Genomic DNA, 25,389 nt, shown 5'->3' on the forward strand with positions numbered 1-25,389 from the left:
ATATTCTTGTACATAGGAGCAGTATTATAGTAGTTATATTCTTGTACATAGGAGCAGTATTATAGTAGTTATATTCTTGTACATAGGAGCAGTATTATAGTAGTTATATTCGTGTACATAGGAGCAGTATTATAGTAGTTATATTCTTGTACATAGGGGCAGTATTATAGTAGTTATATTCTTGTACATAGGAGCAGTATTATAGTAGTTACAATCTTGTACATAGGGGGCAGTATTACAGTAGTTATATTCTTGTACATATATATAGATTAACACTGGGCCGAGTGCTATACGATTCTCACATAGCACTCGTCCGTATTCTACGGTAGTGTGACTCCGGCCTTATAGCAGTTATATTCTTATACATAGGAGCTGCATGAAAGTATAAGATTATGGTAAAGATGTTGCCTTTAGGTGAGTTGTTAGATAAATGCATGCATCCATCATTGGGATCTCTGTATGTCTGTGACCGCCATTGTTTTACTTCCTGTCTCCTCAATGTTAATAATATATGCAGACAATGACTGCATAAAGTCCAAGCCTCTGTCTCATTGTGAATCTAGTTGCAAAATGCCCCATAACGGTGAGAACGGCATAACAATAGCTGCGCCCTCGCTCCGCCTGCGGACATCTGATAACATGATTCACTTAATGACATTGGGTATTGGACAAGAATTCCTCTCTCTGGGGCCGTGTTGGGAATACAGTTATTTGCAGAGGAAATGGCCGTAGAGATGAGTTCGGCATCTCAGATGCAATTATAATTATGTGGTTGAGACAGCAAACTGGAGAGGGCTATTAACCCATGGAAGCGTGGCCGTCCATAGTTATGTAATAGGCTTTTAATAACATCAATGGCTACTCGATTCTAATCTGGAGAAAAAAAAATTACAATATTGTGTGATAAGTGTGGAACTCGCTTCTATACTTGAATTTTATTACAAAAGGGGTCTGATGGAGAAAGTTCCTGCATGATAGAGAAGAAGCTAATAAAACTATTAACAAATCCACAATGTAATTAGCTAGTGTAAGGTATATTTTAGTTTTTTTAGGAAAAAAAACAAGTTTCATTTTTTCTTTTGCTGACCCCTTGGTCTTGGGGGCTGGTTCTGGACAAAATCAATCTCCTTACCCCTCTGGCGGCTGAAAATGAAAGGCCCTTTTTACTTCCTCCGTAGACCTATAATCTCAGCTATATTATTTACTGTCGCAGTTTTATGTACAAAGTTCACATACAGAGGAATAATGCAGAGCATAGGCCTGTATTTACATGTGGTGTCGTCACAGTGTATCGTAGCTGAGGTCAGACACAGGAGAAGTCATAAATGTAGATATTCCTTTAAATCTAAGCACTAACATTTTATTTTAAAAATTCCTGACAAACTGCAGAAGAAAACTAATGGTGATATACTTTTTGCCCTGCGCTATATTTACATCAGTCACTGAAATAAACGTGATGGACATTGATCTGCCAGAACAGGAGCTGTTCCCCTTTGGATAATAAAAGTGGATACTGGGCAGGGTATAAGCCTAAAAGTGTGTAAGCACTTTGCTTTTCTTAATGAGAGGACTCCTTTAAGAGTGGACTTTCTAACAGTGTAATAAACAGGTTGTATGTCATATAAGGCAGTGGGTTTGGGGAGATTTCTATCTAATCCTATTGGATTTGACATGATTGAAATAGATTGCATCGACATAATACAATCTAAAATAAAAAAACAAATAATTACTTTTTTTCGCACCTCTGCCACATTCTCACACCCTTAACTATCCCGGTAAGAGCAGAAGTCGGTGACATGAGATGAGCAGAAATGATTCTGCTGCCGGAGAATGATTGAGACTCGCGGGAGAGATGAGAATCCTGAACAGAAAACATATGACGGACAGAAGATAACGAAATGGAGCAGAGAGTCCCCGGCACAGAGCGGCCGAGAAATCAATAGCTGTATACTGGGGATTTACATTACGGCTGGATACGGGCTGGACATGAAGCATAAAGGGCACCGAGGAGATGTAGCGCAGACCTGTCACCCCAAACACAACGGCACAATAAGATCCTGACACACAAATTAATAGGGGTCTGTTAATACTGCAAAATTGTGGAATGGATCACAGACACTTAGCAAAAGTGCAGTGGTGGAAATGCTGGGTGTTGTGTAGTTGTACTAAAAAATCTAATTTATCAATACAGACAAAATGTTTAATCTTGTGCAAATGACAGCAAATCTGTAAAAATGATGCTAACTGGTAGTGGCTCTCCCCTTTTTTCTTATCTTGCAAAAGTGTAGACCAGTCAGACAGGAGGGTCCCGGGGGGGCTCTCCTCTCCCACTGCCCTGGATTGACAGGTCTCTGCCTACAGCACAGTCTCAGTCCTCGGCCTCTTTTAAAGCAAGTTTTTCTTTGATACTCGGAAACATTTCTAAATTAAACATACCAGGCTGAGATAATACAGCCAGAGCCTGATAATTGGGCAACAAGTATCAGCTGACAGGCTCACTGTAAAGCCTTCTCAGTTTTTTTTTTTTTTTTTTAACTCGTATGTATCCTTGGGGTATAGTCTAGCCCTTCTTAGGAATCAAACTCACTCCCTCTAGCTGAGAGCCATAATATGAATTGCTTTAAAGAAGTTGTCTCAACACTCGTGTGTAAGGCGCTGACCAGCCTCCCGGCTTGGCCGGGCTGCTGTCCTGAACTGAGGCATCTCACTCTTCTTGTGGAGAGTGACATGCCAGTGTAAGGAGACTTATAGGCCATACAATGCTATTCTTGGAAATATGCAAATTGCCTCTTCAGAGACGAAGAGGTCCTGAACTCTAGTACCTACTTTTGGATATAGCAATCTTAGAAGTCAACAAACCTTTAACAAGCCTTGCTCCAAGTCTTGGGATACATGCCAAACCAGAATCTCTATTTGCAGACATGTGTTTGGGGGTGTTGCCCCTCCTCAGTGCAAAACATGGGATCTGATTTGGCTGTATGAGAGGCCTCTGACTCGTGTCCTGAACAGCGCACTGTGCACTGTGCAGGAGTGTTAGGGGGCACTCAAGTTGGCCAGATCCAGAAATACTCACCTTGGAAACTGACCACCTCTGATAGACTGCAGAGGTGGTTGGTAACATAGCCAATGAGCAATAAACTGTGGAATTGAAAATCCCCCCATTCTTGGGATTTTGTAATATCAAATAAATCGCAAAGTTTGATATTTTCACAAGCACTGCAATTTTAACAATTTATGATGTTTAGAAAAAGATTTTAACGTGAAGTGAAACAGAGTTATTCCAATCTCGTCACCCCCAGTAGGAGCCTCCTGTAGTTTACAGCTGGGCATCATTGGAGCTAGCTCTCATCCCAGACACTTAAAGGGAACCTGTCACCCCCAAAATCGTATATGAGCTAAGCCCACCAGCATCAGGGGCTTATCTACAGCATTCTGTAGATGAGCCCCCGATGTATCCAGAAAGATGAGAAAAAGAGGTTAGATTATACTCACCCAGGGGCGGTCCCGCTGCGGTCCGGTCCGGGGCCTCCCATCTTCTTACGATGACGTCTTCTTGCTGCGGCTCTGGCGCAGGCGTACTTTGCCCTGATGAGGGCAGAGCAGAGTACTGCAGTGCGCAGGCATGGGCCTCTCTGACCTTTCCCAGCGCCTGCGCACTGCAGTACTTTGCTCTGCCCTCAACAGGACAGACAAGGTATGCCTGCACCGGAGCTGCGGCATGAAGACAAGAAGAGGACGTCATCGTAACAAGGTAGGAGGCTCTGGACCGGACCGCGATGCCCATCGGACCAGACAGCAGCGGGACCGCCCCTGGGTGAGTATAATATAACCTCTTTTTCTCATCTTTCAGGATACATTGGGGCTTATCTACAGCATTACAGAAAGTTGTAGATAAGCCCCTGATGCCGGTGGGCTTACCTCATATACGATTTTAGGGGTGACAGAGTCCCTTTAAAGGGTAGTAACCCAAATAAAACATGATAACCTATCCCAAGCATAGCCCATTGTAAAAGGAGCGATGGGTCCGCTAGAGAGCCACCACACCATTACTGGTCTATGGGGATCCAGGTAAAGCAGAGCCCTGTACTCAGTCATCACCAGTAGCCCTATAGAGAATAGGTAGAGCATGGTGTATATGTGTGGGCATCACTCCAATGGGGAAATTCAGATAACTTTTCTCGGGATCAGTAGGGTCCCAGAGGTCAAACCTTCCAAAGACATACTGATAGGGAATTTAGATTGTGAGCCTCAATGGGGACAGCGATGATAATGTGTGCAACCTGTAAAGCGCTGCGGAATATGTTAGCGCTATATAAAAATAAAGATTATTATTATTATTATTCTCTTCCTTGATCCATAGGTTCTCCAGAGAATAGTTGGTAACATTTAAAGGTGGGAATAATCATTCAATCCCATAGATGCCGCTGTCAACAGCAATCACGGTGAATTAAAAGGGAAAAACGTAGAGGTAATAAAAAAAAAAAAAACAGGACAAAAAGTGACTTTTTCTTCTTATTAAAGGGTTGTCTACCATTGAATACATGTTTAATGCATGTTTTGTTGACTGAAAATAATTTTTCAATTGTATTTCATTAAAAACGTTGCACCTTTTGCCTCCTGCAGCCTCTGTGTATTGCTGAATGCAGAAAGGGTTAATGAACAATCGTCATGGGGGGGGTTGTAAGGGAAAATTAAGACATCTCAGCACAGACCACAATGCACGGACTAGCTACGGCTCTCCTGACCTGAGTGTGACAGCCTCAGAAAAATATATGGAGCTCTCACGCTCTGGTCGGGAGACCCACGGCCAGTCCCACTGATATTCATGGGCGTCTGCAGGAGCCCTAACTCTTATATCTTTTTCTGACTTAGTATCCGCTGATTTGTAAAACATTTTTAATTAAACTATATTGTAAGAATTATTTTACTTAAGAATAGAAATAGAAGGTAGAAAATGTATTATTGAATGAAAACATTAATATTATTACCAGAAATTTTTTCCATATTTATTAACTTTTCTGTTGAGGAAATTGGGACGTTTAAATCCCGCTGACCATATTCTACCAGGAACACCCACGGCCCACTCCAGAAAATTCACGTTTCAATCCAGAAACCCCTGCATTTCACCCCAGAACCCCCCACACTCCACTCCAGAACACCCGCGGCCCACTCCAGAACATTCTCGCTCCACACCAGTACCCCCGCGTCCCACTCCAGAACGCCCCCAGGCCACTCCAGAACATTCTCGCTCCACACCAGTACCCCCGCGTCCCACTCCAGAACGCCCCCAGGCCACTCCAGAACATTCGCGCTCCACACCAGAACCCCCACGTCCCACTCCAGAACGCCCCCAGCCCACTCCACAAAGCCCGCGGCCCACTCCAGAACATTCGCGCTCCACACCAGAACCCCCGTTTCCCCTCCAGAACACCTGCAGCCCACTACAGAACACACATGGTCCACTCCAGAACCCTCACGCTCCACTCCAGGACCACCGTGGCCCACTACACCCATTTTGGGCCAGAACTCACCCATTCAGGCCGGGATGCTCTGCATTTTCCAGCATTGTGTCTGCAGATTGTGGACAGTTGGCGGCCATTGTCATCTATCCTACAAGTAATCTAGGAATGCCGTCATCTGTCCTCCTGTAAAAAAAGAGTAAAAAGTCATCAGAAAGTTACATGTATTCAAATGCTACTAATAAAAACTGATATATATGTATACGGGGAGCGGCCATCTTTACTCCGCCACCTTTAACATGCTAGAAAGTCACGTGACGGCGGACTTCACCTCATAATTAGTCTTAAATCAGAACACTATTACTTTTTACCAGACGTGTTCCTGTCACATGTTGAACTACAAGTTCCAGCTTGTCCTGTCAGGTCTGGGAATGGTATCATCGCAGTAATTTCCTCTCAGAAACACAGTGTGGAGAGATCGCCCATAGCAACCAATCAGAATCCAGCTCTCATGTCTAGGAACAAATGATTTATGAAAGCTGCCTCCTGACTGGCTGCAGCTGTTCCACATTCCGCTCATATTCCTTTTTATAATTCACCTCCTCTTATCTTCTCCTTTATTAATTACAATAAAGTCATCACAGTCTGAAAAAGAGTCAAGATGCGGAGTCGCCTTTTATGACCTTCACAACATGGCGCACTTTTCGCTCGTCTTTTAGCAAGGTGACCTTCACAACATGGCGCCGGATAGCCAGATGCGTCAGTTATTTTTATATGCGGCGTGACGTCACTGTTCCATTCACAATATGGCGCCCAGATCTCGCGTTGATGCCGGAAGTGTCGCTTTACGGCTGTATGTAACGTAGATGTCGGGCCTGTGAGGAAGCTGAGATATCGTCTGTTTATCGCTATGGATAAAAAGAAGAAGCTGCTGGATGTGACTGCGTCCTCGGTGAGTGCAGTCATGGGCTGGCTGCGGTGCGGCTGTCGTAAATACTGACAGGTTACTATGGTTTTTTTCTACTGAAACAATGTATTTTGGGCTTACAATGATATCTTTTCATTAAACTTGTTGCACCATTAGAGGTTTTCAGTCTGTTTGTTTCCCAGCATGTTGCTAGCTGCAGAATGAGGTAACCGAGGCTCCGTCAGCGAGCTCCTTCTGCCTGGGAGTCTGTCACTTTATCTGTTTTTCTTTTTACCCCTGGCAGCTGATTTAGGAGCACAGTAAAGTTCAAGCTCAGCATTGATGCGGTCTGTGGTCCTAAATCTGCTGGGACAGGTAGAAAGAACAACACATATAATGTGACAAACTCCCAGTCAGAAGGAGCTCGCCGACGAGGTCTCAGTTACCTCATTCCACAGCCAGCAGCGAGCAAGGAAACAAAGATCCTGAAAAAGCCAAATAGTTACTTTTTTTTAAATTAAACTCAATTGCCAAAATGTTAGCCCAAAATTCATGATTTTTACATGGGAAAAATAGCAAAGGGCTTGTAAAATCTGCCCGGGATCTCGTTTGAGCTCTGTCCATCCTGTAGCGGAGACGTCGTCTCATACAGCAGCACCAGCAGGTGTCCGCATCATTGGCAACAGGTGAACGTGCGCTTATACGTCTCCCAGCTGAGGCTTTGTTACATTGTATCACTGAAGACGTCCTCTCTACTGTACATTGTATCAGTGCAGACGTCCTCTCTCCTGTCCTGACTGTTACATTGTATCAGTGCAGACGTCCTCTCTCTCCTGTCCTGACTGTTACATTGTATCGGTGCAGACGTCCTCTCTCTCCTGTCCTGACTGTTACATTGTATCACTGAAGATGTCTTCTCTCCTGTCCTGACTGTTACATTGTATCGGTGCAGACATCCTCTCTCTCCTGTCCTGACTGTTAGGCTACGTTCACATTTGCGTTGTGCGCCGCAGCGTCGGCGCCGCAGCGTCGGCGCCGCAGCGCACAACGCAAACAAAAACGCGGCAAAACGCACGCTAAAACGCTGCGTTTTGCGCCGCATGCGTCCTTTTTGGCCGAAAGTTGGACGCAAAAAAAATGCAACTTGATGCGTTTCTTGCGTCCAACGGTTGCGGCCATGCGGCGCAAAACGCAGCACAACGCATGTCCATGCGCCCCCATGTTAAATATAGGGGCGCATGACGCATGCGGCGCCGCTGCGGCGCTGACCGCAAATGTGAACGTAGCCTTACATTGTATCGGTGCAGACGTCCTCTCTCTCCTGTCCTGACTGTTACATTGTATCAGTGCAGACGTCCTCTCTACTGTCCTGACTGTTACATTGTACTTAGGGTGGGGGCTCATAATTAAGGGGATATAAGGGGCAGCAGTTTGGGGCTCCAGTCCTTTTTGGAAGTGCATCTGAACAGCAAGGTGGATTGCTGTTGAGGGGAGATAGAGAGAGAGAGAGAAAAAAAAAAAAAAAAAATCTATAAATCTTCAGCACAGCGAGTGTGAGCGAGCTGAGTGTGACCTGAGCGTAAGTGTGAACGGCGGTAAGTGTGTGACTTGTGATTCAGTGACTTTGGAATCAGGGAGTTTCCAAGGGAGGAATCGCTTCTGTTTTTTTTTTTTTTTTTTTGGTTTAACTAATACTTTGTATTTATTTTTAATTAACGTTTCTGTGTGGTGCAATCCCCATTAGGAAATGTGCTCCACAATTGTTAATGCCATCCAGTGTACATCTTGCCACATGTATGCAGTCCTTGACCAGCCGGTCGAGGGTGCATACTGTTGTGCGAGATGTGAGCACATTGTGCATTTGGAAACCCAGATACTGGATCTAAATGTGCAGCTGGCAACACTGAGATCCATAGACAATATGGAGAGGAGTCTTCTGCTCACAGAGCAGACGCTCAATGGGATAGATGAGGAGGGGGATGGTAGGATGGAGCTGCAGGACAGTGTGGCAGTTAGCTGGGTGACAGTTAGGAAGCGGGGTAGAGGGAAGAGTGCCAGGGAGGCTAGTCCTGATCTGGCACACCCCAATAAGTTTGCTAAGTTGGCAGATGAGGGGGGTGCCAGTACAGGGGTAGCACTGCTGCAGCCAGGCATGTCCTCTGAAAGCCGGAGGAGTGACTGCTCCAGTAAGGAGGGAAAAGGAGAGCAGGGCAGGCCAGACAGGTGCTGGTAGTGGGGGACTCAATTATTAGGGGAACAGATAGGGCAATCTGTCACAAAGACAGGGATCGTCGGACGGTGTGCTGCCTACCTGGCGCTCGAGTCCGACACATCGCTGATCGGGTGGACAGATTACTGGGAGGGGCTGGTGAGGACCCAGCGGTCATGGTGCACATTGGCACAAATGACAAAGTTAGAGGTAGGTGGAAGGTCCTTAAAGATGATTTCAGGGAATTAGGCTGCAAGCTGAAAGCAAGGACCTCCAACGTGGTATTTTCCGAAATACTGCCTGTACCACGTGCCACGCCAGAGAGGCAACGGGAGATTAGGGAGGTTAATAAGTGGCTCAAGAATTGGTGTAGGAAGGAGGGGTTTGGGTTCCTGCAGAACTGGGCCGACTTCTCAGTTGGCTACAGGCTCTACGCTAGGGACGGGCTGCACCTCAATGGGGAAGGGGCAGCTGTACTGGGGGAGAAAATGGTTAGAAGGTTGGAGGAGTGTTTAAAGTAGGGATTGGGGGGGAGGGTATTCATTTTATAGGAGGGGAAGATAGTGCAGATAGAGACCTGGGCACAAATAAGGAAGTTGGGGGTGGCGGTGGCATGGGGGGTGGGGTTAGAACAGTTAATAATTTAAGAAAGAATAGAGGTACAGAGAGTAACATCAAGTGCATGTATACTAATGCCAGAAGCCTCGCCAACAAAATGGACGAATTAGAACTAATGTTGTTGGAGCATAATTATGACATGGTGGGGATATCTGAGACGTGGCTGGATGAGAGCCATGACTGGGCTGTTAACTTGCAGGGCTATAGCCTGTTCAGAAATGACCGTACAGATAAGCGAGGGGGAGGGGTGTGTCTATATGTAAAATCTTCCTTAAAACCCATCCTGCGTGATAATATAGGTGAATTTAATGAAAATGTGGAGTCCCTGTGGGTGGAGATAAGGGGAGGGGGAAAAAATAATAAATTACTGATAGGGGTTTGTTATAAATCTCCAAAACTAATGGAAGCAATGGAGAATATCCTCGTAAGGCAAATAGATGAAGCTGCGACTCAAGGAGAAGTCATTATTATGGGGGACTTCAACTACCCTGAAATAGATTGGGGAACAGAAACCTGCAGTTCCAGTAAAGGTAATCGGTGTCTGACAACTATGAGAGACAATTACCTCTGACAACTGGTTCAGGACCCAACAAGGAGGGGGGCACTGCTAGACCTAATATTAACCAACAGGCCAGACCGCATATCAAATGTAAGGGTTGGGGGTCACTTGGGGAATAGTGATCACAAAATAATAAGTTTTCATGTAACCTTTAATAAGATGGGTAGTAGGGGGGTGACAAGGACACTAAACTTTAGGAGGGCAAATTTCCAACGTATGAGAGAGGATCTTGGTGCAATTAACTGGGACGATATCCTGAGACACAAAAATACACAAAGAAAATGGGAGACATTTATTAGCATCCTGGATAGGACCTGTGCACAGTATATACCGTATGGGAATAAACATACTAGAAATAGGAGGAAACCAATATGGCTAAATAGAGCTGTAAGGGGCGCAATAAGGGACAAAAAGAAAGCATTTAGAGAATTAAAGGAAGTAGGTAGTGAGGAGGCATTAAATAAATACAAAAAATTAAATAAATTCTGTAAAAAGCAAATCAAGGCAGCAAAGATTGAGACAGAGAGACTCATTGCCAGAGAGAGTAAAAATAATCCCAAAATATTCTTTAACTATATAAATAGTAAGAAACTAAAAAATGACAGTGTTGGCCCCCTTAAAAATAGTCTGGGTGAAATGGTGGATGAGGATGAGGAAAAAGCCAATCTGCTAAATTACTTTTTTTCATCAGTATTTACAAAAGAAAATCCCATGGCAGACAAAATGACTAGTGATAAAAATTCCCCATTAAATGTCACCTGCTTAACCCAGCAGGAAGTACAGCGGCGGCTAAAAATAACTAAAATTGACAAATCTCCGGGCCCGGATGGGATACATCCCCGAGTACTGCAGGAATTAAGTACAGTCATTGATAGACCATTATTTTTAATCTTTAAAGACTCCATAATAACAGGGTCTGTACCACAGGACTGGCGTATAGCAAATGTGGTGCCAATATTCAAAAAAGGGGCAAAAACTGAACTCTGTAATTATAGGCCAGTAAGCTTAACCTCTACTGTGGGTAAAATCCTGGAGGGCATTCTAAGGGATGCTATACTGGAGTATCTGAAGAGGAATAACCTCATGACCCAGTATCAGCACGGGTTTACTAGGGACCGATCATGTCAGACTAATTTGATCAGCTTCTATGAAGAGGTAAGTTCCGGACTGGACCAAGGGAACCCAGTGGACGTAGTATATATGGACTTTTCCAAAGCTTTTGATACGGTGCCACACAAAAGGTTGTTACATAAAATGAGAGTAATGGGGATAGGGGAAAATATGTGTAAGTGGGTTGAGAGCTGGCTCAGGGATAGGAAACAAAGGGTGGTTATTAATGGAGCACACTCGGACTGGGTCACGGTTAGCAGTGGGGTACCACAGGGGTCAGTATTGGGCCCTCTTCTTTTTAACATATTTATTAATGACCTTGTAGGGGGCATTCAGAGTAGAATTTCAATATTTGCAGATGACACTAAACTCTGCAGGGTAATCAATACAGGGGAGGACAATTTTATATTACATGATGATTTATGTAAACTAGAAGCTTGGGCTGATAAATGGCAAATGAGCTTTAATGGGGATAAATGTAAGGTCATGCACTTGGGTAGAAGTAATAAGATGTATAACTATGTGCTTAATTCTAAAACTCTGGGCAAAACCGTCAATGAAAAAGACCTGGGTGTATGGGTGGATGACAAACTCATATTCAGTGGCCAGTGTCAGGCAGCTGCTACAAAGGCAAATAAAATAATGGGATGTATTAAAAGAGGCATAGATGCTCATGAGGAGAACATAATTTTACCTCTATACAAGTCACTAGTTCGACCACACTTAGAATACTGTGCACAGTTCTGGTCTCCAGTGTATAAGAAAGACATAGCTGAACTAGAGCGGGTGCAGAGAAGAGCGACCAAGGTTATTAGAGGACTGGGGGGTCTGCCATACCAAGATAGGTTATTACACTTGGGGCTATTTAGTTTGGAAAAACGAAGACTAAGGGGTGATCTTATTTTAATGTATAAATATATGAGGGGACAGTACAAAGACCTTTCTGATGATCTTTTTAATCATAGACCTGAGACAGGGACAAGGGGGCATCCTCTACGTCTGGAGGAAAGAAGGTTTAAGCATAATAACAGACGCGGATTCTTTACTGTAAGAGCAGTGAGACTATGGAACTCTCTGCCGTATGATGTTGTAATGAGTGACTCATTGCTTCAATTTAAGAGGGGACTGGATACCTTTCTGGAAAAGTATAATATTACAGGGTATATATATTAGATTCCTTGATAAGGCGTTGATCCAGGGAACTAGTCTGATTGCCGTATGTGGAGTCGGGAAGGAATTTTTTTCCCCATGGTGGAGTTACTCTTTGCCACATGGGTTTTTTTTGCCTTCCCCTGGATCAACATGTTAGGGCATGTTAGGTTAGGCTATGGGTTGAACTAGATGGACTTAGTCTTCCTTCAACCTTAATAACTATGTAACTATGTAACTATGTATCAGTGAAGACGTCCTCTCTCCTGTCCTGACTGTTACATTGTATCAGTGCAGACGTCCTCTCTACTGTCCTGACTGTAAGGCCGGGGTCACACTTGCAAGAAACTCGCACGAGTCTGTCGTCTCAATACCCAGCACTCGGGACTGGAGTGCTCAGCTCCATAGAAATACATGCAGTCACACACTCCCGTGTATTGAGATGGGAGACTCGTGTGAGTTTCTCGCAAGTGTGACCCCGGCCTTACATTGTATCGGTGCAGGTGACAGGCTCAAGCCCAGGAATACTCTGGATTATCAGACAGCCATAGACAAGTACAGACGCCTTGTAAGAGGCAGAAGAGGCGACATTCCCTGTTGTCTTTTGCTTCTCGTCCTGAACATTTATTATTGCCGCTTGAAAGATTATCAGACTTTGTAAAACTTTACTTTCCAGATTGCAGGACCTTGGAGTCATCGGGTCGTGTTTTTTGCTTTGCATTTTCCTTGATTTGAAAGATATTTTTACCTTGTTTCATCAGTTTCCATTTTTGTGTTTTTATGGGTTTTTTTTTTCTTTTTCTTTTTTTTTTGCAGTTGGTCGACTTAAAAGCTGAACTTTTCCGCAAACAAGAGGAATTTAAGCATGAGAAGTTCGCCAAAGAGGCCGGCGTCGCCCCCAAGACCAGAGCCATCCCCAAGGTGAGACCACACCGATCCTGCGCAGCCGGACATGTTGCAGATCACTGATCTCCGGTCATGGCACAGTGATGCAGGCGGCTCTCAGGACATCGTTGTGTGCTGAGCATTTCAAGTGAAAGATTTTCTGATAAACTTCCGATGAAATCAGATGCTGATAAGATGTTTGTGTCACTTTTCCTTTAGAAACCCAATATCTGGAATAAGCAGAATGTCGGAGTCACTACTCGAGCCGAGAGGGACGTGGAGGAGAAGACCGAGGAGGACGACTCGCTGGAGAAATCCAGGTCAAACAAAGTCCAATTCTTTATTTAACTTTAACCTTTTTAAGTAACTCTGATCGCTGAGATTTCAAACTTTTGGGAGCCGTAGAAATCCCGAGAGCAGGAAACTACAGCCCCATCATGCATGGGGCGGAGGTGCACACACTCGACCTGCCCTCCAATCCTTGTCCGTGAGACTGCTGGAAACGTTAGAGTGCTGCACTCTGCAGTCCCAGAGAGAGCGTACGCACCTCCACTCCATTCCCGATGGGGTTGTTTATGGGATCGCTCAGGGTCCCGCAATTGAATCCCCTATCCTATGGATACAGGATAACATGATGTTTTCGGGAATAACTTTTTAAAGGGTTTTGTTCAGGACTACAATGTTGATGTCCAAAACTTAGGTTGCAAGTTCAAGTTCCCCAGAGGTACTAAACATGCAAATTTAAAAGTGAAGAAATTAAATAATAGTAAATTAAATATACCCCCCTTTACAGATCAAAAATAAAGAAACAAAAAAATAAGCATATTTGGTATCGCAGCATTCGTTAAAATCCAACCTATCAAAAAAAAAAATGAAATGTAAGAACTTAGTTTTTTTTACTGCTGTAACTGACCCCAAATATACAATAATAAGCGATCAAAATGTCCAATATACCTCAAGCTGGCATCAATGAAAACATTGTCTCCTCATACTGAAGACAAGCCCTCGCACAACGCCATCAGTGGGAAAAGTTACAAGTCTCAGAAAAAGGTTGATGCAAACCAAATAGGTTTAATAAAAATAAAATTTGACTTTTTTTGACCACTAAAAAAATACCATATAAGCCGACCCGAGTATAAGCCGACCCCCCTAATTTTGCCACAAAAAACTGGGAAAACTTATTGACTCGAGTATAAGCCTAGGGTGGAAAATGCAGTAGCTACCGGTGAATTTCAAAAATAAAAATAGATGCTCCATACCGTTCATTATGGCCCCATAGCTGTACCATAGAAAGCTGTGCCATATAGTGCTCTGCACCGTTCATTATTGCCCCATAGCTGTACCATAGAAAGCTGTGCCATATAGTGCTCTGCACCGTTCATTATTGCCCCATAGCTGTGCCATATAGTGCTTTGCACCGTTCAGTATTGCCCCATAGCTGTGCCATATAGTGCTATGCACCGTTCATTATTGCCCCATAGCTGTGCCATATAGTGCTCTGCACCGTTCAGTATTGCCCCATAGCTGTGCCATATAGTGCTCTGCACCGTTCAGTATTGCCCCATAGCTGTGCCATATAGTGCTCTGCACCGTTCAGTATTGCCCCATAGATATACCATAGAAAGCTGTGCCATTGCTGCTGCTGCTGCAATAAAAAAAAAAAAAGACATACTCGCCTCTCTTGCTTGCAGCTCCGTCCCGGCGTCTCTCTGCACTGACTGATCAGGCAGAGGGCGGCGCGCACACTATATGGGTCATCGCGCGCTCTGACCTGCACAGTCAGTGCGGAGAGACGCCGGGAAGACGGAGCGGCGCCCGGCGTTTGGAACGCGGACAGGTGAATATGTAATACTTACCTGCTCCCGGCGTCCCGCTCCTTCCCCCAGACAGCTGGTCTTCGGTGCCGCAGCCTCTTCCTCTATCAGCGGTCACTGTTACCGCTCATTAGAGAAATTAATATGCGGCTCCACCCCTATGGGAGTGGAGTCCATATTCATTTCTCTAATGAGCGGTCCCATGTGACCGCTGAACAGGGGAAGAGCTGCGGCACCCGGAGACCGTGGGACTGCAGGGACAGCGCCAGGAGCCCCAGAAGCAGGTGAGTATGCCTCTCCCCCTCACCCGCCGACCCTGCCGCCGACCGTGACTCGAGTGTAAGCCGAGAGGGGCACTTTCAGCCCAAAAATTTGGGCTGAAAATCTCGGCTTATGCTCGAGTATATACGGTATATATATATATATTTATATATATTTATTTTGTGCCTGGCATCGCTGTGACTGTACTCACTTGGTTACCAGGTAATTTTTGCAATGAATGCCATAAAGATAAAACCCAAATAACAATGGAGGAATTATGGTTTTTTTCTTGTGTGTTTGACCGTTTAAGCCCATTAAGATTTTTTTTTTCCCCTTATTTCTCCTCACAATTTATGATAAAGGAAATTTTGTCCCTCAAGCCTACATATGGCTGTGCCCATGGAATAAGTCATGGCTCTTAAAACAAAGAGAGGAAAAATAAAAGCGCAATAAGGAAAAACTGACAAGACATGAAAGGGTTGATTAATTCGCAGTATAGACATAGCAATGCCCTATAAACGAACAGTGCCAGTATGGTGGTTGTCAGCCTCATTCTATGGGACAGATCTGTCAGTCATCTACAGTGGTGAATTGTCTGCGGTCCGGTTTAGATTCTTGCTGCCCACACGTCGTCAGCAGCCCAGTCTCTCTGTCTTGCTGTCTGCAGCCCGGCCGCTGACTCTCTCACACTCTCGCTGTCTGCAGCCCGGCCGCTGACTCTCTCACACTCTCGCTGTCTGCAGCCCGGCCGCTGACTCTCTCACTCTCTCGCTGTCTGCAGCCCGGCCGCTGACTCTCTCACTCTCTCGCTGTCTGCAGCCCGGCCGCTGACTCTCTCACTCTCTCGCTGTCTGCAGCCCGGCCGCTGACTCTCTCACTCTCTCGCTGTCTGCAGCCCGGCCGCTGACTCTCTCTCTCTCGCTGTCTGCAGCCCGGCCGCTGAGTGTCGCTGTCCTCAGGATAAATAAGATGACGGGTTCCCTTTAACCGTTTGGATTAGTTGTTTCCAGCTGGTGACTGTCTGGTTGTTGTTTAACTATAACTCCCAACATCCACAAAGAGCATGTGGCTACTAGAGCATGCTGGCAGTTGTAGTTTCACCACGGCTTGGAGGGTGCTACTTCAGACTGCGGCTAACTTTTTTTTTGTGTGTGTGTGTTTTAGGAGGAGGTTGGAAGAGAAGGCTCAGCTGTACGAGAAGATGACCAAGGGAGACTTTCCTGGTAAATGTGCGGCGTCTTCTTGCTGCAGCATAACCGGCTGCTAAAATGTCCTGTTCCTGTGATAACAAAATGGAAAAAGGGCTTTAAAGTGCAGTGGCACCATATTAAAGGGATCAGCCATGGACCCTGCCTCTTTGTAGCAATGATGGTGCAGTGAATTGAGTGTGGGGGGGGGGATGCTTCCCTAAATTCCTACATTGAGTAGGGACATGGGGCTCAGGATCCCAGTTTTCGTGATCACTGCGGCCTCCAGCTATCAGGCATTTCTCATTCATCCACTGATGATTTGTGGGAAAACCCCTTTAAGGAGAGGTGAGTCCGATTTTCTCCATTGAGTGGAAGAAGTGCTCAGCTTCAACCCCTTAACCACACATCTTAGTTTGGGGACATGTAGGGGTATGTGGCGCCCTTCCCAGTAAATGGGCAATCATGGAGATTCTGCTGTCTTCAGCATTCTGTATGAGAGATAAGGGGGTCTTCAGAGGGGGACCTCTGTGTATAATACCGATTTGTTTTGACAAGAGAACTAGAGATGATAGAATGGAGGTAAATTAAATTCACCTTGAATTTCCCCTAAAATTTGGATGTTTCTCAATCTGAATTTTTCATGATTTGCTTTGTACCAATCAACCAAAATGGCAGATGTCTGGCATGGCCGGGAAAGGGGTTAAGGAAAAAAAATAGCTCCCCTCTTTGCTCCCCTGTGCCGCCACCACAACTCTAGCCTTTTCTTCTCCTCTTTATGCGGCGCCATCGTCCTCCATCCTTTCATTGTATACACCACGTCACTGCGTGCGTCGCCTGAGTCCTAGTCAGCGTCTCGGATGACATGAGTTGTGTATTAAGCACTAGAAGGCCTGGTGCCGAGAGAAGATGGAGAACGGACAGCGGTGGTGGGACAGGTGAGCGGAGAGGACAATAACCTATGGACCTAGAGAGATGGATTTGGACTCAGTTCGCCTTAAAGTTTTGTCGGGTTCGGATGGCACGTCTAGTCCTGGAGAACAGCGGCTTTGTGCCAGTGTGGGTCGCTGCGTCACTCCAGATCTCAGCGCTGCCTTCTCGTCGGCACTCGAGCTCATTACTGGAAGCCGCGGCTGCGATGGCAGCTGCTCCTTTCATTCCGGAGATGAGAGCCTCTTATGTGGAGCTCTTCACACTCTCCATTTGCTTTTTTAAGTTCTTCTTGTGCCGTTTTGAAGAGCAGCATCAAAGCCCCGATAGCGGAGGTCATTATTACTGGAGTGGACACAGTTCTCCTTCCTGCTCCTCACACAATGTTATCTGTCCTCACAGACGAGGAGACCGAGGAGCTCTACCTGGTCGACTTTGCTCAGAAGATCATAGACAAGAAGAAAGAAATCCAGGACATCTGTCAGAAGGAAAGAAAGAAAGCAGAGATGGCGGAGGATGAGAAGACCCCCGATCTCCCCATTCCTGCTCCGCAGACTCCCGGGGAAGAATGGTTGGTATACGAGCAGTAATGGCGATCCTACTGATTCTCCAGCACAGTGTAAAGTTTAATCTTCGTAATGAGTAGTTTTGAAACTCAACTTTTCACCATTATTAAGATGTCTGCTTGCTGTCAGTGAGTGGAAACATTCTGGATTACATCCCAATGCTGAAAACTGAGACAAACCCAGCACTTCTCACAACTGAGGGTTTGCTACAATTGTGTATATATATATACCGTATATATTGGACTTCAGGTATTTGTACCTGCGCTGATACATTGTGGCAAACGAGGAAAGGAAAGAGATTTCTGTCGCAGATGTTTGCTCAGAAGGGATTGTCTAGGCTGCAAACAATTGCAGCAAACTCTCAGGTGTGAGACATATCAGGTCTGTACAGATTTTCTGCTTCTGGATGAGAGGAGAGCATTACAATTCACTGACTGCCTGCAGATTACAAAGATATTTTCATGAATTGGGGTAGAATAACTGGATCTATGCCGCAATCGCTAGTGGTTGGGGCTCTGGAAACAGCAGGATGACCGTGCTTCTTTCTACAACTTCCATAGAAGTTAATGGTAGTCACGGGAGCCGTGTGAATCGCGCGATTAGGTGCATTGCATCGGTGATGGCCGGTGTAAGTCCAGCAGAAATTCTCTTACCCCCAGTTATCAGCTGTTATCGCAGGAGCTGTGTCGCCCCCTGCAGGGAACACATGGCATTACACATCAGTTTCATGTTCTGCACTGACATTTCTGCGTCATCATGTGACAACGGAAAAGTCTGTAAAATGTGCTAATAAGGGGATTTCTGGCACTTCGTCTCCCTGCAGGGTGGATTATGTGGACTCGCTGGGCCGGTCGAGACGCTGCATGAAGAAAGATTTACCTGATCTCTTGAAAATGGATAAAGATCTGCAAGGAAAAAAGTGAGTGTTGTGGACGAAGAAAGATCGTAGAGGAGGTTGATCAAAGGAGTAGAGGTAGTCTAAGAAAGCTGATCACTGTTTTTTTTTGTACATTCCTGATACTACTTGCACCAATTACTAGCCGCAGCGATGTTCGGCACAAGTCTGATGTTGAAAACGCCTATAACCTTCCCTGACATAGGATGTACCAGTACGCTCTACATCTGGTTCAGGTATATGGATCGGGCCTAGGAGCTGCGCTCACTCCGCACAGGTGCTGGCTGTGTTATACAGCTGACGTCTAACAGCAGCGATCGAAGCTCATTATCTCTGATTGCTGCTGTTTAACCTTTCAGATGCCGCAGGCGATGTTGTTGAAATGGTTCCTGTGTCTGTCTGCGTAGTGATGAGCGAGCGTGCTCGGATATGGTTATATGAGCACACTCGTGTCCTAATTGAATATTTTCAGCATGCTTGAAAAAAATGTAATTGCGGCTTCATGAATCATGGCTGTTCGACAGCCACAACACATGCAATGATTGCCTGTTGGCTGCGAGACATTCAGCCGCGGCGACTCCAGCATTTTTTGTTCGTGCACGCCGAATACGCTCGATTAAGACACAAGTGTTTGGATAACACCTTATCCGAGCATGCTCGCTCATCCCTACGTGTTCAACACAATCACAGGGGACCATGTCAGCTAAGGGCCTTTTGAATGCTGTTGTTGTCGTCATCAGCAGCACGTAATGCAGCAGTAAAGTACGGTATTCCTCCAGTTTACTGCACATCAATTTACAAATCCTGGAAATGGACTGAAAAATTAAATAAAAAATTGTTATTACTACCTCGATTTAAAAGTCTGATCTCATGAAATGCCATAAAGCGGCAATAAAATGCAACAATAGCCATTTTTTTTTTTGTTTTGGTTCTGTGTGAAAACCACATTTTCAGCAAAATGATAGGGATTCCCAAAGTCTCGTGCACACAGTTTCTTATCTGCTGATCGTCAATTCTGCCTAAAGAATGGGAAATGATGCATCAAAAATGCACATATGTTATGCCAAGAGACGTTTTGGTGCAGAAATGTCTGCTGCAAATACTTAACATGTGAACGTGCCCATAGCAAAAGGGTTCTGGCTTCTGCTTTTGGATTTTAATTTTCTTTCTTGCCTTTTATGTCTTTTTTTTTTTTTTTTTTTTCAGACTGGTCACCCAGGAGAAGACTTTGCTGTCTGAAGACATGAGGAGGGAGATGCAGAGAGAGCAGTGGGAGCAGGAGGAAGAAGAAGCCATGAAGAGGCCGATGGGACCGATGCATTACGAAGACATAAGAGACAGTGGTATGCTGCCCAGGGCCACATGGTGCTTCTGGTGACCCTGTTGGACTTCCACTATTAAGAGTGCTGGAGCGTTTTAAGATTTATAACTCACAAATGTGATGACACGACCATCAGACACTCACATGTGTTGTTTTTTTGGTCTATGATTGCAGAGGCCAGGCAGCTAGGCGTCGGCTACTTTTCTTTTGCACGGGATGAGCAAACCCGTCGGAAGCAGATGGACACCCTGAATATGCTGCGAGATCAGGTGAGGGGTGCAGCGCGGCTCTTAAATGACTGCAGTGCATGAAGCTGTGGCGGCAGATGCTCCAGGATTGTTGTCCGGAGATCGTCGGGTCCTCTTGAATCCCTTCCCCAGCAGCAATTACTTATAACTTTTTCTTTTCTTCTAGACTGAGGATCAGAGGGTGAAGCGAGAGAGATTGAAAGCCAAACGTAAGGCGATGCTGGACTCGCGGCTCGCCAAACTGCGACAGAGGAAAGTGAAGCAGATGAAAGGGGAAGGAACCGAACTGGAGGCGGCTGCGGGTGAGAATAAAAGCCCCAATGCCGTCCACTATGGAGCTTACCTACAAATGATAAAATGCTCTGATAATTTGTTTACTCACTGTTTTTAAGATCTCTGCTTACTGTAGGTAAATGGAAACATTGTTTTCACACAGAGACACAAGTCTGTATTGTTGCAATTAGAGATGAGCGAACCCCGAATTTAAAAGTTCAAGGATCATACCGAACAGTTAGTGTCTGGTGCTAAACTCTCAGCACTGACTTCGAGAGAGTTTTTATTTCTTTCCAGCTCCAAAGTTCCTTTCCTCATTGATTTCAATGGGGTTTTAGTTCAAGTTCTGGTACCCGAAAATTAACTTTGCACTATATTTAGGTCTGGTACCAAAACCCGAATTTCCACGGGTCCGCTCATCCCTAGTTACAGTATATCGGACACTCTGACCGTGCAGCTTTCTTCATTGCACATTATGTCGGAGGGGCTGGCACTGTTTGACCCCTTTTTTTTCCCAAGGCTGCAGCAGCAGAAAACATTCCTACATATGGTGTCCAATGGTCGCGTGATTTTAAAGGGCAATACTGCAGGATATTCCCAGTTCACTGCTGCAGTGGAGGCATAGTGAGAGACTTCAGATTGTTGCAGAAAAATCTACCGTGAAAATTTAGTGATGGGGAATCAAAAATGTATTTGCATTTTATGTAAAGACTCTTTCTGCTTTGCTTTGATGCAGGATTTCATTTTGCATCTTAAAAGGGGTTGTCTCAATGTCCTATCCTCAAGAGCGCATCGGTTCCCTGTCTTATTGCATCCTACTTGCCAGGGCCAGTGCACTCCTGATGATAGTCTGAACTGTCAATCATCTAGATCGTGGGGACACTAAAGCGGTCAGCTTCAGGGGGCAGCGCTTACAAGTTCTGTAGCAACAAGCTTGTAATCACTGCGCTTCTTGCCTAGGAGACCGGCCACTACTGATGGACCAAGGCTACCTGCTAGTCTAGCCAATGAGTGATAAACTGTAGAATTAAAAATCCCTCCAATCTTGAGCAGAGAGGATTTTTAATTATAGGTAAATTGCAGAGTTGATTGTTTCTAGAAGCATTTTGCAACAACACACAGAAAATAGACCACAAAATCCGTGGCTGTAATTCTGCAAGAAAGAAAATGCAAATGGAATTGAGGTTTGTTTTTTGCGTAAATTGAATTTTATGGGATATTTTTGTACCTAATGTGAATCCAGCATCACACAGCGGCCATTCCATGACACGAGCCTGGCATGTACGTACTGTGTAATCGCCATGTTACCCCCTCCTCCTAATCTAGTCCATCCCCAGCACTGACCCCTCCGTGTGTATTCTTAGGTGAAGAGGAGGAAGACGATGTGACTGGACCAGAGCCGGCGGTTCCAGTGGAGCAGAAGAAAGTGGAGGTTGTTGTCCAGGAGCGGAAGGATACCCGATCCGGAGCTCCGCATGTCAGAGAGTGGGACAGAGGCAAACGTAAGACATCAGAGGGATCGTGTGATTGAGGGATTAGGCCGAGGACCTCATTGCACTTTAACCTTTGCTCCTTTATTACAGAGTTCACATTTGGACAATGGTCGAAAGTCCAGGATGACCTCCGAAATGAGCGAGATCCTGATTTCGCCCCTCCATCCTTCTATGCATCAGATCAGCGGAAATCTGAGAATATTCAGAACAGCAGGTGGAGGCCGGCCGGCCCTTCTCATGAGGCGACAGGTGGATACAATCAGTCCCAGGAGGAACCGGGCCCCCATCAACAGCGGCCCCTGGATGAGAAGAGCTTGGATGACATGCTGTCGTACTATAGAAAGGTGACCTGATAGGACGGGGAGGCAGTATGTCGCCTGGGGGTTGGACTGGGGGAGTGGAAATACAATAAATTATTCACAAAAAAGAGACTTCCACCATTTACACAAGGAGTCGGATGGACGGACTGTGTGTGCTGCTGCCCGTACGAGGCTGGGGGCTCACGTCCACATTGGTTGTAAGTGGCGCCTGCGGGGGATGTGTCCACGATCGACATGAATCGTGCACCAGTCCTGGTCATGTCTGTTTTTGCAGTTATGGAGGGTCTCCACACCAGGACTCTGCAGATAAGATCTTCTGATACATATCAAAAATTTTGCAAAGTTTGTTTATTTTAACCCTCTGTTAAAGTCTGCATACAACTGGGACCACCAGTATAACCGCTCTGGAGAGTGGTGGTGTTGGGGGGTTATTAAGGCTTTTCTCCTTTCTGGGAGGAACCGGCTCATCCCAAGCCTCCTGATCCAGGTAGAATACCAGAACTATAAAACCAGTACAGTTCAGCCATTAAGAGGCGGCTTGTCCCTGTAAACGCCATTCAGAGCTCTGGGAAAGCCAGATGGGCCACAGTGCCACCGTAATGGAGCCAGACTAGCTGCAGTATACTAGTGGTGTACCTGATTATCACTCTGGGAGTCCTAGGTAGCGCTCACTAATGACATGGCCCCCAGATGACTTTCTGTAATAATTTTGCAGACGTTGCATTTTATAGGAAACACTAAACATTAATTGGCTCTAAATACCAAGTAATTGTGACGTTCCCGTCTTCATTGTCCCCCGGAGCTTTCGCCCACCGTCTCCTGAACCTGCGCTGCCCCCATCTGCCTGGCCTTTCCACGGAGACCTTTCCAAGTCTTCCCGGAGGCTCCATTACCCTTTTCCTGGTGATGAACATGTGGATCCGTTGCTGCTTTTATCCAAATGTTTATACAATCGGTGCAGTTTTATCTGAGCTGAAGCCAATCCATTAGAATGTGTGATTACCCTGAAGAGCTTTCATAGGGCCGGCAGCGGTGTCCATGCAGGGGGGCAATTGGCCCATTCCTCACTCCGATGTCTGAGCCGCATCATCCGCTGCTGACTGCGCAGGTTCCATAGTGCAGAGATGAAGGGAAACGAGGGAGGTTGTAATAATGTCTGGGCTCCTGCTGCTGAGAGGTGATGTATGATGTGCGCTGCTGGGAGGGGAGTGGGATTCTGCTCTACCGGGCACTCTGGGGGTCCGACACAATGATTTCCTCACCTCGAAGAAACAGGAGACTAGCTAAAATCTTCACTGCCACATGTGCACCTAGCAATGTTTGCAGAAGGGAAAGTGAGACCCCAAAGCGAAACACAGTGACCCTAAAGTTTGGCCTGAGGTCGGCTGTGACAATCCTAGGAGTATTACCTTTATCTTTGCTGTAGAAGATGTGCGGTTTTCACAAACTCTTGATTGGCAAAATTGGATTTCTTGAGCCGGCGAACTAAAAAAAAAAACACAAAGTAATGGAGAGCATTAAATTTTACCTTTTCGGCACCTAATGACGTCACAGGAAACCTTTTTTAATTTTGAGCTTCATTTTTATAAACACAAAGTTTATTTTTAATTTGATCAGCAGCAATTAAAAATCCTAAATAAGCCGTGTGCCTATAATAGTGCACGATCTTCTGTCACCACCAGGAGGCGTCGGAGCTCCATGCTGGATTGCTGACTGGTCGTCATTACTGAAGGTTTTGTTTTCTCCACTGTTACTGCAGGGGATCGTCTGGCTAATAATGGGGGCACACTCCTTTCTTACCCCAAACTTCCTCTATTTTGGCGGTGAATGCCACCACGACGCGCTCTTGCTTTCTGCTCCCTCTTTGTACCTGTTGTGCCCTTATATCTGGCTCTGACCCCACACACCATGGATACAGCAGGGACCCCCATCTGCCATGCCTCGCACTCCTCTCCTGTTTTTCTATAGTTATTTACAATCCGACAGGAGATAAAGGAAGGAAACCTTTTGGGGTTAAACGTCCACCATCTGGGTCCGCAGTGAATCCGAGCACGTTCCCTATGGACAATGCAGGAGAAAAATAGAAAACAGGATAAATACATTATTTCGTCTTTTCCTAACGTCAGGAATTTTGCAAAACAAAAGCAAAGTTTGATGAGAATTTGCATCTGATTCGGAAGAGCAATGAGGACAGGAACGAGACCCATTATGTCTGGTGTCCAGGGGCCCGTGTACTCGAGAGCAGGGGGGGGGGCACAGCCTCTTCTGAGGGTCTCCATCTTAAGGGCTGTAGGAAAACTTAGAGGGAAGTTTGGAGAGTGATTGTCAAATAGGGGTGGACTGCATTTCTTCCGTCTATCGCCTTCTCCATTCTGGTGCATATTTGGCCCCCACATCGCACCATCACCGTCAGTGCACGCAGCATATCTGATCAGATGGCAGTGTGGGCCGTGGAGTAACATGAAGCCTGTGGGCCCCAGTGCAAAAGCTCCAATGGGGCCCCAATTATTGCAAGTCGTTAATAGTAATGGTCTTCTCATATAAGCCAAAGGGACTTTCAAGGTCCCCAGGCTCCAGGGCCGGGTGCAATTACACCCCCTGCACCTACTGTAGTTATGTGCCCAATTGCTTGCCATGTGTCGCTCCGGACACCCCCCTCCCCCCCCATCCCCCGCTTCTGAAAGCCCCCAAACCTCTCCCATAGTAAAGGCTGAATATTAAATCCTCCAATTCTGTCTTTTCTGGCACTTTGCATTGGAGTTTCCATTTCTAAATGTTGTACCTTTTCCATATACTTTATTTTAGTCCCTCATCATTTTCAAGATCTCTGCTTGCTGTCAGTAGATGACAAATTCTTATTTGCTTGCTCAGAAGGAAAGTCTGCACTTGTCTATTATTTGTCACTTCTTAGGGTTTGTTACAGATGTATCAGTATAAAGGAATAAACTCCTGTATGAGGTGAACACTGCTACAATGTATCAGTGCCGATATCAAATGCTACAATTGTAGCAAAGACTCATTATTAAACTATCCTTATGGACGGCCGCCGTTGCCTGGAAAGCAGCTGCTGTGATCGCCATAATCCACCCAACACACGGGGAGGTTACTGGGCCGAACTGGACCGGGGTACGTTTGAAGGATTCGCTGACACATTGAGACGAAAGCACCGTATCCAGATCGTTTGC

General features: G+C 45.6%; 2 protein-coding genes across 5 annotated transcripts in view; one reads left to right on the forward strand and one right to left on the reverse strand.

Moving 5' to 3' along the window:
• GRIP2 (glutamate receptor interacting protein 2) overlaps window positions 1-5,978 on the reverse strand; it is a 307,958-nt gene extending 301,980 nt beyond the window's left edge. For all 4 annotated transcript variants that reach the window (XM_077276673.1, XM_077276672.1, XM_077276675.1 and 1 more), the window contains exons 1-2: window positions 5,831-5,978; window positions 5,532-5,645 (exon numbers count right to left, since the gene is read on the reverse strand). The gene's annotated coding sequence lies outside the window, so the exon portion shown is untranslated. The remainder of the gene's footprint in view (window positions 1-5,531; window positions 5,646-5,830) is intronic.
• Window positions 5,979-6,252: 274 nt separating this feature from the next.
• CCDC174 (coiled-coil domain containing 174) lies at window positions 6,253-22,965 on the forward strand. Its single transcript, XM_077276681.1, has 11 exons — window positions 6,253-6,411; window positions 12,828-12,932; window positions 13,116-13,216; window positions 16,136-16,194; window positions 17,491-17,659; window positions 18,478-18,573; window positions 19,756-19,892; window positions 20,045-20,139; window positions 20,285-20,420; window positions 21,756-21,893; window positions 21,975-22,965. The coding sequence occupies exons 1-11, from the start codon at window positions 6,370-6,372 to the stop codon at window positions 22,235-22,237; spliced, it is 1,341 nt and encodes a 446-aa protein (XP_077132796.1). The 5' UTR covers window positions 6,253-6,369; the 3' UTR covers window positions 22,238-22,965.
• Window positions 22,966-25,389: the final 2,424 nt, after the last annotated feature.

Source organism: Ranitomeya variabilis, chromosome 8 (genome assembly GCF_051348905.1).
Source record: "Ranitomeya variabilis isolate aRanVar5 chromosome 8, aRanVar5.hap1, whole genome shotgun sequence".
In the NCBI taxonomy this organism is placed as follows: domain Eukaryota; kingdom Metazoa; phylum Chordata; class Amphibia; order Anura; family Dendrobatidae; genus Ranitomeya; species Ranitomeya variabilis.

Coding starts and splice junctions, on each gene's coding strand:
- CCDC174 (XM_077276681.1), top strand. CDS start 6,370: ATGGATAAAAAGAAGAAGCTGCTGGATGTGACTGCGTCCTCG. Junction 16,195..17,490: donor GACCAAGGGAGACTTTCCTG/GTAAATGTGCGG, acceptor CTGTCCTCACAG/ACGAGGAGACCGAGGAGCTC. Junction 17,660..18,477: donor CAGACTCCCGGGGAAGAATG/GTTGGTATACGA, acceptor GTCTCCCTGCAG/GGTGGATTATGTGGACTCGC.